We start from the raw sequence: 17087 nt of genomic DNA, 5'->3' as shown, positions 1-17087 counted from the left end.
GGTCTTAGATTCAACATGGCTCGAGAGTTGGAGACTGATACTCCGTTTCAGCAGGTTATAGAGATTGCCAGCATATTAGAGCATATTTAGGGTGAGCAAAGAGAGGATAAGGAGACCAAGAGGTATCGAGGTTCTGGAGGATTCAGTGGATTCTACTCTTCAACTATGACCCATCACGACAGAGGCTCGGGTAGTTGGCCAATCCAGTCCGCTCATCGAGACTACTCGTGGTGCTCCAGTTAGTTAGGGACCTCAGGGTACTCATATGGGGCAGTCATCTTTTAGTTCATCACCTGCACGGGGTTCCTACAGTGGTTATTCCAGTTATATGGCACAGAATCGGCACCAACAGCCACGCTTGTAGAGGGGTTATTATGAGTGTGGCGATACTAGGCACATCATGAGAGATTGTCTCAAACTCGGGAGAGGTGAATTTCATCAGAGCACTCAGGCTATGGGCTCTATTCCATTTTCTACTCCACCTGCATAGCCAGCTAGGGGTGGAGGATAGGCGGTTAGAGGGCGCCCTAGAGGGGGAGGCCTGGCCCGGCCCGTTGATATGTTTTCCATGGTAGGGCTGAGTTCGTTGCACCAGATGGTGTCGTTGCAGGTATGGTTTCGATTTTCCATAGAGGAACATCAGTCTTATTTTGATCTGATCCTATTTTATCGGTGTGAGTCCTCCTATCTGCTTCATATATGGATGTGTTACGTGATTCTTTTACTCTGCCTATGTGTTTACCCATGTTAGGAGATTCTATAGTGGTAGCCCGTGTCTATCATTTTGTTTTGTTCCCCATTGAGAGTTATGAGACTAGGATGAACTTTTGTTTAATCATTACAGTAGGTTTTGATGTGATTTCTGGATGTTTTGTTTACGATTTGTGATCTAGGTGCTATACCGGTATAGGAAGTCCATTACATGTTATGGTTTTGTTTCGCGGAATTGAGTTACTGGAAGGTTTCGATTGGTGTGATGTGTATTCTACTTGTAATTTAGAGCGGAGGATGGGATCCTCGCATTTTCATGTGGTCTGATATGTTTGGAGCGGGCCACGTGCCGTGGTGGAGTTATAGTGGGATGAGATCCTTGTGATTAGTTTATATGTTTTGATTCTCCCTTGTGGAATGGATTTGTAGTATGGTACTGATAGGGAGTTATGCCTGTCGGACATGTTTGATAGTTCTCTCGTGTGTTCATCTTTCCATATTCAATCATATTCGCGTCCTTATTGGGTTTAGCTTACGAGGTATATACCCAGGTGACGTTGGGAGTGACTTGTTGATTTGGATGAGTGGTTATGGGATCTTTATGTTTCTTGCATTACTATCAGCATTGTCAAGGTTTGGGATAAGATTTTAGTTGTTATGAGGTTATTTACCTGCGATGGATTTAATTATGGGCATCTGTTGTGGTCAGAGATGTTGTTATGGGCATGTTAGTGCTGTGTTACGCCAGGTGGTCATACATTATGGGTGTATGCATGAGCTGTGGCAACTGGTTGAGGTTGATATAGTGTGTTTATGTGGGAATTGGGTCTTTGTGAAATGATCGGATGGTGAAAAGTTTGGTTCTAAGGCTTATCGGTGTGGGTGGAAGGCAAAAACATCTTCAGTTGAGATGGTGTTGTCGGGCTTATGTGGATTGGGCTGACATGAGATCACCCGCGAGTATATTTATGGTGAGTTTATTCAGTGATTTGATTACTTCTGAATGGTTCTTACCACGTTCGAGGACGAATATTTGTTTAAGAGGGGGAAAATGTAACGACCTAACCGGTCGTTTTGAGAATTAGCGTTTCGTTCGGTGGATTAAGGACTCGAGCAGCTTCGTATTGTGTATCGTGACTTGCGTGTGTGGCCGGGTTCGATTTTCGGATGATTCGGGATTAATTTGGAAGAATGATTCTTGTTTTAGAAGCTTTAGTGACAAGAGTTGACCGGAGTTTGACTTTTGTGTAGAGGACCTCGGAATGGCGTTTTAATGTTTCCAATAGCTTCGTATGGTGATTTTGGATTTAGACGTATGCCCAGATTTGGATTTGAAGGTCCATAGGTTGATTTGATATATTTTGGCGAAAGTTGAAAAAATTGAAGGTTAGGAAGGTTGAGAGGTTTGACCGGGAGTTGACGCCATTCTGGGTTGATTTCGAGAGTTGGAATAGCTCTGTTGTATCATTTGATGTCATTCCGGATTGATTTGATATGATTCGACGCGAGTTGTAGAAGTTAAAAATTCATAAATTCATTAAGTTTGATTCGGGGTGCAATTCGTAGTTTTGATTTTATTTGATGTTGTTTGAGGCTTCGAGCAGGTCTGTGTTATGTTACGGAACTTTTTGGTATGTTTGGACGGGGTCTCGGGTGTGTTTCGGATGGGCTACGGGCCATTTCCTCCCATTTTTGGATTGTTGTTCTGTCATCTGGTGTGTTCTTAACTGCGTCCGCGCCTGTTTCTTCGCGTTCACATAGTGTCATGGTGGACTCAGGTATTTGTTCTTCGTGGTTGCGAAGAGGCGACCGCGTTCGCGAGTGATGATATGTGATCGCATAGAAGGAAGACTGGGAGGAGTCATCGGGGATTTTGGTCTCCGCATTTGCGAGTGGAATATCGTGTACGCAAAGTGTACTGGAAATTGTTGTTCGCGTTCGCGGGGGTGCTCACGCGTTTGCGTATAACACAATTGGCAGCTTATATTTTTGTTCTTCGCGATCGCATAGCATGTTCTGCGACCACGAAGAGGAACACCTGGGCAGATCTATATTACTCTATTTCGAGGGCTTTTGTTATTTTATCACTTTTTGAGTTAGAGAGCTCGGATTAGAGCGATTTTGGAGGGGATTTTTGCACTTTGGATTGGGGTAAGTGTTCTTTACCGGATTTGATTATATTTCATGATTCCATCTTTGTTTATTTCATTAAATTAGTGATTTGAATTGGAGAAATTGAGAGTTTTTGTAAAAGCTTTCAAAAATGCAAAATGAAGATTTGAAGGTCGGTTTGATATCGGAATTGGATAATTTTAGTATGGTTGGACTCGTATCGGAATATGTGTTAGGGTTTTATGAGTTTTTTCAGGTCCCGAGGTGTGGACCCGGGGTTGATTTTTTAATTTTCATTAAAAATCAAAGCTTTATTATCCAAAATTATTTCCTATAGTTTTTATTTATGATATTAAGTTATTTTGGCTAGATTTGAGCCGTCCAGAGATTGTTTCACACTAGAAGGTCATTTTAGAGTATTGATTTGGCTTCTTTGAGGAAAGTATCTTGCCTAACTTTGTGTTGGGGAAACTACCCTTAGGATTTGAGTTGTTTGTAATATTTGTGTTATGTGAAGGCCGTGTACACGAGGTGACGAGTGCATACTCGAGCTTATATGTGAAAATTGACCGGTTTAGACTCTTAGGCTTCCTTCATGTATTTACTTAAAATTGTTAGTATATGTTATATCTTTTATTTGTCGTGTTTACTCTTAAATGTTTTATATAAAGTTGTTGTTACATGTCACATCCTTTACTTATCAAGTTTACTCTTATATGCTTTACTTGAAATTGTTACCTCTTTTATCATTAAGTGGCTTCCTTTATTGTTGAGTTATTCTTAATTGAAATTGTTGTTACATGATATCTTTTTGTTGCCGGATTATTCTCATACATTAGACATAGTTGCTAATTCGTGCCATCTCTTTCATTGTTAGCCTATTTCATACACTAGAATCCGAAGTTTTTCATTTCATAGAGATACCTTCATTATCAGTTTATCTTTAAGCAATTAATTGAAGTTGAAGTTATTGAAAGTCATTAATCTATTTTAATTGACGTTGTGATTAAAGGGAGTATTTTTCATTGTTGAGTTACTTTCCCATTCATTTTGTTGTTATTGAAATTCTATACACATTGTGCTTGAGGCGTGGGCTATTTGTTGTGGAAATATTGATATTGTTGGTCCTTTTGGAAAGGTTGTGGCCTATGGGCTCTTGTGGTACGAGTTGATATGTCGTGTTGTTGTGATGTTAGCACATGTGAATTGTTGTGTGGATTTGTTGTTGTTATGCGGAGCATAAGGGTGGCATCCCATTGTTGTTGTTATGCAGGGCATAAGGGTGGCATCTCACTGTTGTTGATTATGCAGAGTGATACAAGTGGCTATTGTGTTATTATCCGAGCGGAGGGATAAGGGTGGCTATTATCCGGAGTAATATGGGTGGGTAAAGGAGTGATATAGGTGTCTAATGATATCGTCAGGGCAGTGTGATACGGGTGACTATCGGAGAGATGAGGGTGGCAATGCCATGGATGATGTGTGATGGCTTGGGGGAATTATGTTGACGATATTCGTGTGATAGTCTGATTCTCCTTGTGTATGTCATACACATTACACCACTTGTTGTGTTGCTTTCATTGAGCTACTCGATGTCTTTGATATTACTTGTTGACTTGGGCTGTAATAGTATACTTTCGCAAGCATACATTGTAGCATGCCACTTATACTAGTTCAGGAGTACGAAACTTAACATTTATTGATCGTGCCCATGTGTTCTTGTATTATCTGCTTTCATGTTGATATTTAGCCTGTGACAATGCCGGGTGAATTGAGATTTTGAGCTTGTGAGCATGCCTGGAGGATTGTGATATTAAGCTTGTGACCATGCCGGACGAATTGTGGTATTGAGCTTGTTGGCGGATTGTGATAGTGATCTTGTGACCACTTTGGGCAGATTGTGATTGTGAGCCTGTGATCATGTTGAGCGGATTGAGATAGTGGCACGTGAGTTGTCAGAGCGGTTATGACTAGAAATATGGGCACAAGGTGCCGTGAGCATATGATTGTGGGTTGATACTCGTGACTTGTGATTATGAGATGAGGTATCTTGGAGTAATTTCATTGCGAAACTTGTGTTAGAACGGATTGATTAATTGGTTGTTATTTGTTTTCCTTATTTGGTTTCAATGGTACTTTCACGGTGTTCGTATTACTTTATTGTTTATATCATATGTTGATTCTTGTTGCCATTTACTGATTCCTGCTTTCATTATTAGCTTTATACTTCTATACTGCACAAGTTATTTTGACTAGTATGTGTCTTGACTTGTACCTCACCACTACTCCACCGAGGTTAGTCTAGATACTTACTAGGTATCGACCGTGGTGTACTCATATTACACTTCTGCATATTTTTGTGCCAATCCAGATATTGGAGATATCGGACTCAGGCAGATTTAGCTTATTGATCGCGAGGATTCAAGGTAGAGTTGCTTCGTCGCCACAGTCCCTTGGAGTCCTTTCCTTTCATTGTTCTGCCAGCTTGTTATTTGAAAAGTATTGTATTTTGATATTTGAGATCTTTTCATATATTCAGCTAGAGTTCGTGACTCTGTGTTACCTAGTCTTGGGAGGTTGTAGATATTATTGCCGCGTAGACTTATTTCACATTTATTTCGGTATTTTATATAATTCTCTAATTTAAAATATCATTGTTAAATTGGCTCAATTATGGTAAGTAATCGTCTCACTTAGTCTTAGAGACTAGGTGCCATCACAACGCCTGAGGCGAGATTTTGGGTCATGACACTTGGACCTTCCTTGCCCCGGCATGTGCCTTAATAAATAAATCTGCAAGCATCTAAAAAGAGTCAATTGAATGCTCGGGTAAGAGTGAATACCATATCAGGTCCCCTTTTGTGAGTGTTTCACCAAACTTCTTCAGTAAGACCGATTCGATCTCTTGTTGAGCCAAACCGTTCCCTTTTACAGCCATGGTATAGGTTGTGATGTGCTCCTGCGAATTCAAAGTCTCATCGTATTTTGGTTTGTCCGGGATCCGAAACCTCTTCGGAATTAACTCTGGTGTTGTGCTCGGTTTAAACGGCAATTGTGTATATTTTTTCAAATCTGGGTCTTTTAATATTGGTGGTGCATCCGAAATCTGATCCACCCGAGCGTGAAACTTCTTTGCCTTTTGATCCATTCGTTTGTTCATTTCCCTCATAAACCTCATGAGCTCAGTTTTGAAGGGATTGTTCCCATTGTTGTTTTCGGATCCACTACCGGTCCCTCCGGCTTCGTCGAAACCATCCTCGCCTCTTGGGGTGTTGTTGTCGACCCTCTGAGCCGTTTGGTTTGTAGGAGCACTGGGAAAAGTCGGGCCCCTTTTGTTCGCGTTATTGGAGGTGCCTGATAAAGCTTGTTTCAACTTCGTCATCACCCGATCCTGCCTTGAGAGGTGTTTCATGATTTCCTTTTGGTGTTCTCTTAAGATTTTTACTGTTTCCATGACATGTTCCTCCTCCGCATTATCAAGAGTTAGCTCCGGCACATACCGAGGGTACCGTCCTTCATGAACTGGGGTTGTTTCATCACCTTCGTTACGGGTGTCGCTGATTGAATCATCATATTGGGACAGTTCTTCGTGCCCCTCTATGTTTTGTGTGATGCCGACATCATTAGTTGCCATATATTTTTTTTTTTGCTAAGGAAAGAATCAAAACAAGTTAGTAATAAACGTAAGGATAAAAGAAATTATGCAAATGTCTATGCCCCACGGTGGGCGCCAAACAATTTATCCATAAAATGGTACAGTTAAATTTGTTACGTGGTTTATAGACAAGCGAACTGATTTGATCCAAAAATGATAAAGAGATAAGATTAAAAATGAGATTTAGCAATTGAAATTGAAGAACATGATAAGCCTGGCTCTGAGCGCAATTTCTCCGAGGACAAAAGTGAAAGCAATGATAAAGAGTAAGTAAAGTTGTTTAATTGAGAGCAAAAGTCAAATACAGCATATGTTTGTAAAGAATTTTGTGTCCTTACAATGGCTGCGGGGCCTGCTATTTATAGTTTTACCTAGGAAAACAAGATCCTAGGATCAAGCTCCTCTTAAATGATAATAAAAGAGTCATTGATAAATATGTAATGGCAAGCCATGAATGCAAAAATTCTCTGCAACGGTCGCTCATTTGATGTTAGAGAATATTTCCTCACTGAATGTTATCCGATGGCAAACCCTGGATCTCCTCCCGCTAAATATGCTCCCTTCAGAATTTATCCGGTACCAATTACATTCGTTGTGTCCAGTATTGGTCATTGCGTGAGTTGCCTTTTTCTTACCTTCGGTTCCACGTGTCATGCTACCATTCGACCATCTGTTATAAATTAATTTTACCCCATACAATTCTATTAACTATGAGTTTGGTTTGAATATATTATTTATTATGAAATAATTATTTATTAAATTTTAATACTATTTTAAATAGATCATATATTCATCTGTATTCTTTACTTATATAGCAGATGATTTAGTGTAAAGAGTTTAGCTTATGCACAGAAGAATATAATAAGCAAAAAGTTTGAGTTCACAATCTACTGATGGAGTTGGACAAATCATCAGGAAGAATTGAAGCTCAAGATTAATTATAATTTATCATGATTATGAGAATTGTTTAATATTGATTTCTTGTACTAGTACATTTTGTATGTATTGAACACACCAAGTAGATATAAGTATTTTATATTGACTTAATAAAATAAATTCTCTAGTCATTAAATGTACTTATACTCTTATTCTTTATTATTATCTTTGTATATTATTATTATTTTAGTTAATTAAACGGCGAGATTTATTTATGGGTCTATATACCTGGTAAATTGGATAATTATAACATACATTACCGAAGTAATAATTAGTTGATAGAATCCATGTCTCGGTTTAAGAATTGATGATACGCCTTTATGAAAGTTTATAAGTTTTCATGTGTAAACCCAACTGGTGAATTTCATGTTCGGCACATGAAATAAGTTAGGCGAAAGTCAAAAGAAAATAATCAATAAATTGAATTGTCAGTAATTTAATTTAATGTAATTGATTAGTATCTGAATCTTAGCAAGAGGAGTTAAATAAGATTTACTGGGTGAATTTCACAATTACAAATTTTTAGTGAAATAATTCGTAAGGAGTACAATTACAAATTTTTAGTGAAATAATTCGTAATTTATTATGGTGGATATTAATTTAAAAAATTAGAAATTAATTCCATAATAGGAAGCTTTGTTAATTAAATTATGTGGTTTGTGTTGTGCCTAAATAATAAAAAATAAAGTAAATTTTTTTCATGGTAGAAAAGAAAATCCAACAGATTTTGAAAAAGGGTTTTAATCTTTAAAACTTATGCTACAAATATACGGGGGTTTCCACCTAGTGAAGGGACAAGAAGGTAGCCGGAATTTCAGCCATATTTTCCTAAGAATTTCGCCCACACGGAATTGCTATTTTCAGATACTATTAGGTAACACGATATATAGAGGACCATGGAATGTTCGGGGATCATGATCGTGCAAGCAGTGGAGATTACGTTAAGACACTGTGAAATAGTAGGCTTACGTAACTGAAGACCTGTGATCACGCTTCAAGAGATAATCCGTAAAATTTCGTGTATGCTAGTTATTTAGATTACATGTAATTTTAATACTGAAATTGCTTCTTATAATAATTCATCGTGTATAATCTCCTTCTAAAGTTAAGTAAAATGGAGTAGGAGTAAGTATTATTACTAATAAAAGTTAATGACCTTTTCCTTTTCCTCTTTGTTAGAGTGTAGGTACATGAGTGAAACGGCCACCCTCCCCCGCTTCATGCAACGTGTCAAACCTCTTCTATCCAAATTCCCCAGTTCCTTTCCGGCAACCCCCCCCCCCCTCCAAATCAGCTTTCTCTCTATACATATGTATGTATATATATATAGAACACGACGATCTTTCTGTGGCTTTATGCAACTTCCATTTTCTTTCCCTTTAGGTCAAGAATGGCTTTAAATTCAGCTTCTCACTTTTTCTATTTGTCATATTGTTCCTCTATCATCTATACACTTATTATTTCACCACCGCTAGCTCTATCCTAACAGCCCACCGCTTCGTCCAAAAAAGGGCAAAAACCAAACCCCTTTTCATGTTAATAAATCCTCTTCAGTGGGAAGTAGTCATATTGTAGAAGAGAAAGAGAAACTCTACTGATTAACCATGTCTTCTGTCCCGGAGAAGAAGGATTTTCTTGCTGAAGAAATTGGAGTAGTAGTCGCTGATTGTGAAGTGAAAAGTTTAGTTCAAAAAAACGGTTTAGTTGCTGATTCTTTGTCTTTTGATCAGTGTGATGGTAGTTCATCAATTGGTTTGTTAAGTAATGGTGGTCAAGAAGGAGAAGAAGAAGGAGAAGAAGCTCAGAGCAAGGCAGTTGAAGGATCCCTAAATTGTTTGGCCTCTCTGGAAGATGCTCTTCCCTTCAGGTCAGTTTATTCCTACAACCTTTTTTTCATTTGAGTCTCTAATAATAAAAAATTGATAGTGTTTTAGTATATCTTGTCTCTTGGTGTTTAATTACATTTAATTTCCTTTGGTTGTTTAGGCGAGGATTATCCAGTTTTTACAAAGGAAAATCAAGGTCATTCATGAACTTAGGTGAAGTGAAATGTGTGGAAGAGATGGAGAAGGAGGAAAGCCCATTGAACAAAAGGAGACGTTTGACCACGGGATCGTTCTATAAATGGAGTAGCAGCTCAAGTTCAATGCCTCTCTTAACACACAGTGATGGTGACAAACATTGGCATTGACCAAGAATTCAAATCATCCACCAGCACCAATAGTTTTAGCTCCGTCAATTCTACCACCAAGCCGTTTATCAATTGATTCGGCACTCTTACATGCACCTAGACCAATGCGTCATGATATCAAGCGTTTTTTGTGTGAAAAATGTCTTTTCTCTTTTATTTTTTTTCCTTTTGGGTTGTGGACTTGTGGTGACGTTTTTAAGCTCTTAAGGTTCTTTTTTATCTTTCTCTTTTCTCTTTTAAGTAAGTGGATATGTAAATTATCAGAGACATGGCACAATAACGTCCAAAGGTTTATTTCTTTGTTGGCTTTGATTTTTGTGTTGCCAATAAGTGGTTTAAGATCATATTGCCTTGTTACAATATACAAACTTTATGTTACTAATTAGTTTGAAAAAAGTTTCAATATAAAAAGAAGTTAGCGAGATCAAAGAGATAAATTGAAAGAAACAGGAGGATATATGGGAAGAGCGACGTGATAACCTTTCCCTTTATGTGTCGCCTGCAATTAAAGAGGGATATATATATGTTAACACCTTTTATCCCCCGATGGTATTTTAACGTTGTTTGTCACCACATGCTTTGTGAATTTTGCTATGAAGTCACCTATTCTAATTCAAGGTTCTTCAATAATTTCTGCAAGAGTTTAAGTAATATCAGGTAAGAATTTTTTACCAATCAGGTCACTTTTACTGTCTCGAGAAATATTACAATAAGCTTTTAAGAGCAACAATAAATCAGAACTTATGGCGAAGAGTAAGAATTAGGAGTATTAAATAATACTAGGAAACAAGTATAGTTGATAAGCTATAATAGGCCTTGTATACGGTTAAAATCGGGCCCACCCGATTTTACTATTTGACCGAAACCGGGAGTTTGCATCGAAGGATGGCCTCGTAACGGAATGGGCCATATCACGAGGATAAGGAACCGAGTTCAGAACCGAGGTACCTGTCAAGATCGAGGCTTGTAGCGATCGAAGCCAAACGAGACAGACATCGAGCAAGATTGAAGATAGCCGACAACATAGCCGCCCCAGGAATCGAGGTGCCTCAGAACTCCCTCGAGAGAGCACCAATTGCAAATCCCGTCGATTTTAGTTCACATGTCGCCCTAAATGCAAATTTGGGCGTTGAGCCCGAAGGTAGTATACATAGGGAAGTTCGATCAAGTGGTCGAGGTATGCAGGGCGGAGAAGATGGTAGAGTTAGCCTCTAATTGATATTCGAAATGTTATATGCTCAACAGGCCGCTATAGCACAACTACAAAATTAACACCTGTCACGATCCAAATTAACCCTCTGTAAGGTGTCGTGACGACACCTAGTCTTTACGACTAGGTAAGCCTAATATTACGAAAAATGTAAAGAAAACACAATATTTTTAAAGATAAACAGCATATTGTGAATAACCAAAAGTAGTACCACTCGGCATATACAAAATAATTTCTCCAAGACCCGGAATATCACTAAGTCACAAGCTGCTATAATCTATATAGCTCTATACAAAAGTCTGAAGATAATAAGGAAAATCTCTAGGCGAGGGAGTAGAAGGGGACTCCGAGGATCTGCGGACGCAAGCAGAAATACCTTGAAGTCTCCTAGAATCAGCAGCACGCACTAACCCCAAGGCTCCTAGCTCGTACCTGGATCTGCAAACGAAAACATGTGCAGGAAAGGGCATGAGTACACCACAATAGTACCCAGTAAGTGCTAAGCCTAACCTCGGTCGAGTAGTGACGAGGTCGGGTCAAGGCCCTACCGGAATAAATATAATAAATTAAATAAAAAAGATATAAGTAAAATTTACGGTAATACAGTTAAAGAAATTCGCAAAAATTTAACAGTTAATGGAGCCCTCGGCTCAGAACAAGGTAGACACAATGGGGAATCTCCTGGGATACCGTCCCGTAGTTTTGAATGAATATAGAGTAAAGGGGGATCTCCCGAAATACGTTCGTAGTCTCAAAGTAAATATACAGTGCTGGGGGATCTCCCGGAATACGTCCATAGTCCTAAAATAAATATGCAAGACAGGGGGATCTCCCGGAATACGTCCGTAGTCCCAATTTAAATATGCAACGCAAGATGAAATGACTAGTATGGCATCGAGTTATACAGTTTATACTGAACACAGATAAGGAAAGCATGGACTTAACTAAGCATGGCGCACAGAATGTCAAATAGGCAGTTAAAACAAGTAAGCATGCTTCTCTAATCTAAGATAAACAATTAAACGTATTAGTACAATTTAATAAAGAAAAACAGTTTATGATTTAGAAAAGAAAAACAGGATTTTTGCAATAATAGCCCGTGTACGTACTCGACACCTCACGTACACGGCTCCCACACAACAATTAGTATCAAACATCCTAAGGGAAAAGTCCCCAACACAAGGTTAGGCAAGCCACTTACCTCGAACCGCTCAGATCAACTCGATATCACATTTTTTCCGCGAGTATCCGACTCTAAATGGCCCGAATCTATTCAAATTAATTGCAAACTGTAAATATAACTACAAGTAACTAATTTAACTAATTAATTCGAAGCTAAAATGTGAAATTAGGAAAAACACCCAAAAAGGCTCCCTAGGCCAACATCTCGGAATCGCGTAAAAATCACAAATTATGAACACCCATTCACTCACGAGTTTACTTGTCCAAACATTATCCAATTCCGACACCTAGAACTCGATCAAAACCCAAAAATTCAATTGGGGAACTTTTCCCCCCAAATTCCCACTCTTTCACTTAAATCCCTTGATTAAATGAGGAAACTTGCTATAGATTAATGAAATCTACATGAATTAGAATTAAGATTTGTTAACACCTGATTTCCTCTTCAAAACCCTTGCAAAATCGCCTTCTCCCGAGCTAAAATTTGAATTGGTGAAAAATGAGGAATGAACCCTCGAATTTGCCTTTTTAACCCAGCGATTTTCGCACCTGCGGACCTAGGACCGCAACTGCGGTCACGCACCTACGGACAAACCCATCGCAGGTGCGAGGTCCACTTACTTGGATTGGGTCCGCACCTGCGACCACTGGGCCACCTCTGTGGTTCTGCTTCTGCTGACAACCAGCCGCACCTGTGAGCCCAACTTGACAACCTATTTTCGCATCTGCGAGCTTCCCACGCGCACCTGCAAGCTCGCAGGTGCTGTCAAAATTGCGCACCTGCGCTCCATCACCAGCCCCACCAGTTCCGCATCTGCTCACTCCCTCTGCACCTGCGGCTCTCACACTTGCGGCCTCCCTTCCGCAGGTGCGAATCACCAGAACCAGCAAAGGCACCAGATTTTCCTAAGTCCAACTTCATTCCGTTAAGCATCCGAAACATACCCGAGGCCCTCTGGACCTCAACCAAACAATCCTAAAACACCATACGAACTTAGTCGAGCCTTCAAACTACATCGAACAACACCAAAATCATGAATTAAGCACGGATTCAAGCCTAAGAATTTAGAATTTTTCAAATTCTACAAACGATGCCGAACCATATCAAATCTAGTGCGAATGACCTCAAATTTTACACACAGGTCTCAAATGACACTACGAACCTACATCCACTTTCGGAATTTCATTCGGAGCTCGATATCAAATTTTTCACTATCGGCTGAAATCGACGAAAAACTCACTTTCGCCAATTCAAGCCTAAATCTACTACAGACCTCCAAAACATATTCTAGATGCGCTCCTAACCCCAAAATCACTCAACGGAGCTAACAGAGTCGACGGAATTCCATTCCGGGTCCGTCTTCATACAGTTTCGACTATGGTCCAAACTCTAAGGCTTAAACTCACAACTAGGGACTAAGTGACCCAAAACTCTCCGAATTTCATAACCAATCACACCGGCAAGTCCCAATAGCAGAAACAAACGTGGGGAAAACAGTTATTAGGGGATCATGGCTCTAATTCTCAAAACTACCGGCTCGGTCGTTACATCCTCCCTCTCTTAAATCAATCGTTCATCCTCGAACGAGTATAAAGACATACCTGAAATTGTGAAAAGATGAGGGTACTGGCTGCGCATATCTTGCTTGGTCTCCCAAGTCGCCTCCTCGACCGGCTGACCCCTCCACTGGACCTTTACTGAAGTAATATTCTTTAACCTGAGCTTTCTGACCTGCCTGTCCAAAATGGTTACTGGCTCCTCAACCTAAGATAGATCCTTGTCCAATTGGACTGAGCTGAAATCTAATACATGAGTCAGATCACCGTGATACTTCTGGCGCATAGACACGTGAAATACCGGGTGAACTCCTTCTAGGCTGGGAGGCAAGGCAAGCTCATAAGCAACCTCCCCAACTCGCCGCAATATCTCAAAAGGACCAATGAACCTCGGGCTCCGCTTTCCCTTCTTCCCGAACCTCATGATGTCCTTCATAGGCGATATCGGAAGCAAGACCCGCTCACCAACCATAATTGCCAAATCACGAACCTTACAGTCCGCATAACTCTTCTACCTGGACTAGGCTATGTGAAGTCTCTCCTGAATCACCTTCACCTTATCCAGGGCATCCTGGACCAAATCTGAACCCAACAATCGGGCCTCGCCCAGCTCAGACCATCCCACTAGGGACGGGCACCGCCTACCATATAAAGCCTCATACGGTGCCATCTGAATGTTGGACTGGTAACTGTTGTTGTAAGCAAACTTTGCAAGTGGAAAGTATTGGTCCCATGACCCTCCGAACTCCATCACACAGGCACAGAGCATATCCTCAAGAATCTGAATCGTGCGCTCGGACTGCCCGTCCATCTGAGGGTGAAAGGCTGTGCTCAGCTCCATTCTAGTACCCAACTCCTATTGTATGGCTCTCCAAAATCGTGATGTGAACTGTGTACCTCTGTCTGAAATGATAGATACTGGAATACCATGAAGGCAGACGATCTCTCTGATATAAATCTCAGCCAAGCTCTCAGAAGAATAAGTGGGCAATACTGGAATAAAATGAGGTGACTTAGTCAGCCGATCGACGATCAATCAAATAGCATCGAACTTTCTCAAAGTCCGTGGAAGTCCAACTACAAAGTCCATGGTGATCCGCTCCCACTTTCACTTTGGGATATCTAACCTCTGAAGTAATCCACCCGGCCTCTGGTGCTCATATTTGATCTGCTGATAGTTGAGACACTTGGCCACAAACCCAACTATATCCTTCTTCACCCTCCTCCACCAGTAGTGCTGTCTCAAATCCTAGTACATCTTCGTGGCACTGGGATGAATGGAGTACCGCGAGCTGTGGGCCTCCTCGAGAATCAACTCCCGAAGCCCATCTACATTGGGCACACAGATCCGGCCCTGCATCCTCATAACACCGTCATCACCAATAGTCATATCTCTAGCATCACCTCGCCGAACCCTGTCCTGAAGAACTAGAAGATGATGATCATCATATTGGAGCTCCCTGATACAGTCATAAAGAGAAGACCGAGCAACCACATAAGCTAATACTCGGTTAGGCTCTGAAATATCCAATCTCATGAACTGGCTGGCTAAGGCCTGAACATCCAAGGCTAAGGGCCTCTCAGCTGCTGGAAGATATGCCAAACTCCCCAAATTCTCTGCCCGGTGACTCAAGGCATCGGCTACTACATTGGCCTTCCCCGGGTGGTACAATATAGTGATATCATAGTCTTTAACTAGCTCCAACCACCTCCGCTGATGCAAATTAAGGTCCTTCTGCCTGAACAAGTGCTGCAACCTCCGGTGATCAGTGTAAATCTCACAGGGAACACCATACAAATAATGACGCCAGATCTTCATGGCGTGAACAATAGCTGCTAATGAGAGATCATGGACCAGATAGTTCTTCTCATGCACTTTCAACTGTCTAAACGCATAGAAAATCACCCTACCATACTGCATCAATATCGCTCCAAGGCCAATCCTCGAGGCATCACAATAGACAGTGTAGGACCCCGAACCTGTAGGCAATACTAATACTGGGGCTGTAGTCAAAGCTATCTTGAGCTTTTGAAAGCTCTCCTCACACTCCTCGGTCCACCTGAACGGAGCACCCTTCTGGGTCAGCCTGGTCATAGGTACTGCAATGGATGAAAATCCCTCCACAAAGCGACGGTAATACCCTGCCAAACCAAGGAAACTGCGGATCTCCGTAGCTGATGACGGTCTAGGCCAACTCTGTACTGCTTCCACCTTTTTCAGATCTACCTTGATCCCATCACAAGATACTATGTGGCCCAAGAATTCCACTGAATCAAGCCAGAATTCACACTTAGAAAATTTTGCATACAACCTCTTCTCCCTCAAAGTCTGAAGCACGGTCCTCAGGTGCTGCTCATGATCTTCCTGAGACCGGGAATATACCAGGATGTCATCAATAAATACAATGACGAAGGAATCAAGATAAGGCCGGAACACACTGTGCATCAAATGCATAAAGGCTACTGGGGCATTGGTCAGCCTAAATGACATGACAAGAAACTCATAGTGAACATATCTGGTCCTAAAAGCAGTCTTCGGGATATCCGACTCCCGAATCTTCAACTGATGATAGCCAGAACGCAAGTCAATCTTGGAAAACACCCTAGCACCCTGTAACGGATCAAATAAATCATCGATGTGAGGTAAAGTATACCTGTTCTTCACTGTAACCTTGTTCAACTGCCGATAATCAATACACATACGCATAGAACCATCCTTCTTATTCAAAAATAAGACCGAAGCACCCCAAGGTGATACACTGGGCCTGATGAAACCCTTATCAAGCAACTCCTGCAACTGGTCCTTTAACTCATTCAACTCAGGAGGAGCCATAAAGTAGGGAGGAATAGAAATGGGCTGAGTGCCCGGCAACAAATCAATGCCGAAATCAATATCTCTATCGGGCGGCATACCCGAAAGGTCAGCTGGAAACATATCAGGGAAATCCCTGACTACTGGAACTAACTCAACTGTAGGGGTATCAATACTGGCATCCCTCACATAAGCCAAATACGCATCACACCCCTTCTCAACCATTCGTTGAGCCTTAAGAAATGAAATGACCCTGCGGGGAGTATACTGTAAGGTACCTCTCCACTCTAATCTCGGCAAGCCTGGCATAGCCAGTGTCACGGCCTTAGCGTGATAATAAAGTATAGCATAATGGGGCGACAACCAGTCCATGCCAAAGTTAACATCAAAATCTACCATACTGAGTAATAACAAATCGGCTCTGGTTTCAAAACCACTAAAAGTAATCAAACACGACCTATATACGCGGTCCACAATGAGGGAATCTCCCACGGGAGTAGATACATAAACAGGGGAACTGAAAGAATCCCGAGATATCCCCAAATGTGGAGAAAAATAAGAAGACACATATGAATACGTAGAGCCTGGGTCAAATAATACTGATGCATCCCTATGACAGACATGGACGATACCTATGATGACTGAATCTGAAGTGACGGCCTATGAACGGGCTGGAAGGGCATAGTACCTGGTATGGCCTCCCCCTCTAGGGCGACCTCGA

General features: G+C 40.9%; 1 protein-coding gene across 1 annotated transcript; it reads left to right on the top strand.

Moving 5' to 3' along the window:
* Positions 1-8758: 8758 nt before the first annotated feature.
* LOC107768704 (uncharacterized) lies at positions 8759-9874 on the top strand. Its single transcript, XM_016587846.2, has 2 exons — positions 8759-9281; positions 9401-9874. The coding sequence occupies exons 1-2, from the start codon at positions 9019-9021 to the stop codon at positions 9603-9605; spliced, it is 468 nt and encodes a 155-aa protein (XP_016443332.1). The 5' UTR covers positions 8759-9018; the 3' UTR covers positions 9606-9874.
* The last annotated feature ends 7213 nt before the right edge of the window (positions 9875-17087 follow it).

This window comes from Nicotiana tabacum, chromosome 23 (genome assembly GCF_000715075.1).
Source record: "Nicotiana tabacum cultivar K326 chromosome 23, ASM71507v2, whole genome shotgun sequence".
NCBI lineage: Eukaryota > Viridiplantae > Streptophyta > Magnoliopsida > Solanales > Solanaceae > Nicotiana > Nicotiana tabacum.
This window is presented reverse-complemented; position numbering and strand designations above follow the sequence as displayed.

Bases quoted from the DNA above. Each gene is read 5' to 3' on its own strand.
- LOC107768704 (XM_016587846.2), top strand. From the start codon at position 9,019: ATGTCTTCTGTCCCGGAGAAGAAGGATTTTCTTGCTGAAGAAATTGGA. The intron at 9,282-9,400 runs GTCAGTTTATTC...TTGGTTGTTTAG, and splicing joins GAAGATGCTCTTCCCTTCAG to GCGAGGATTATCCAGTTTTT.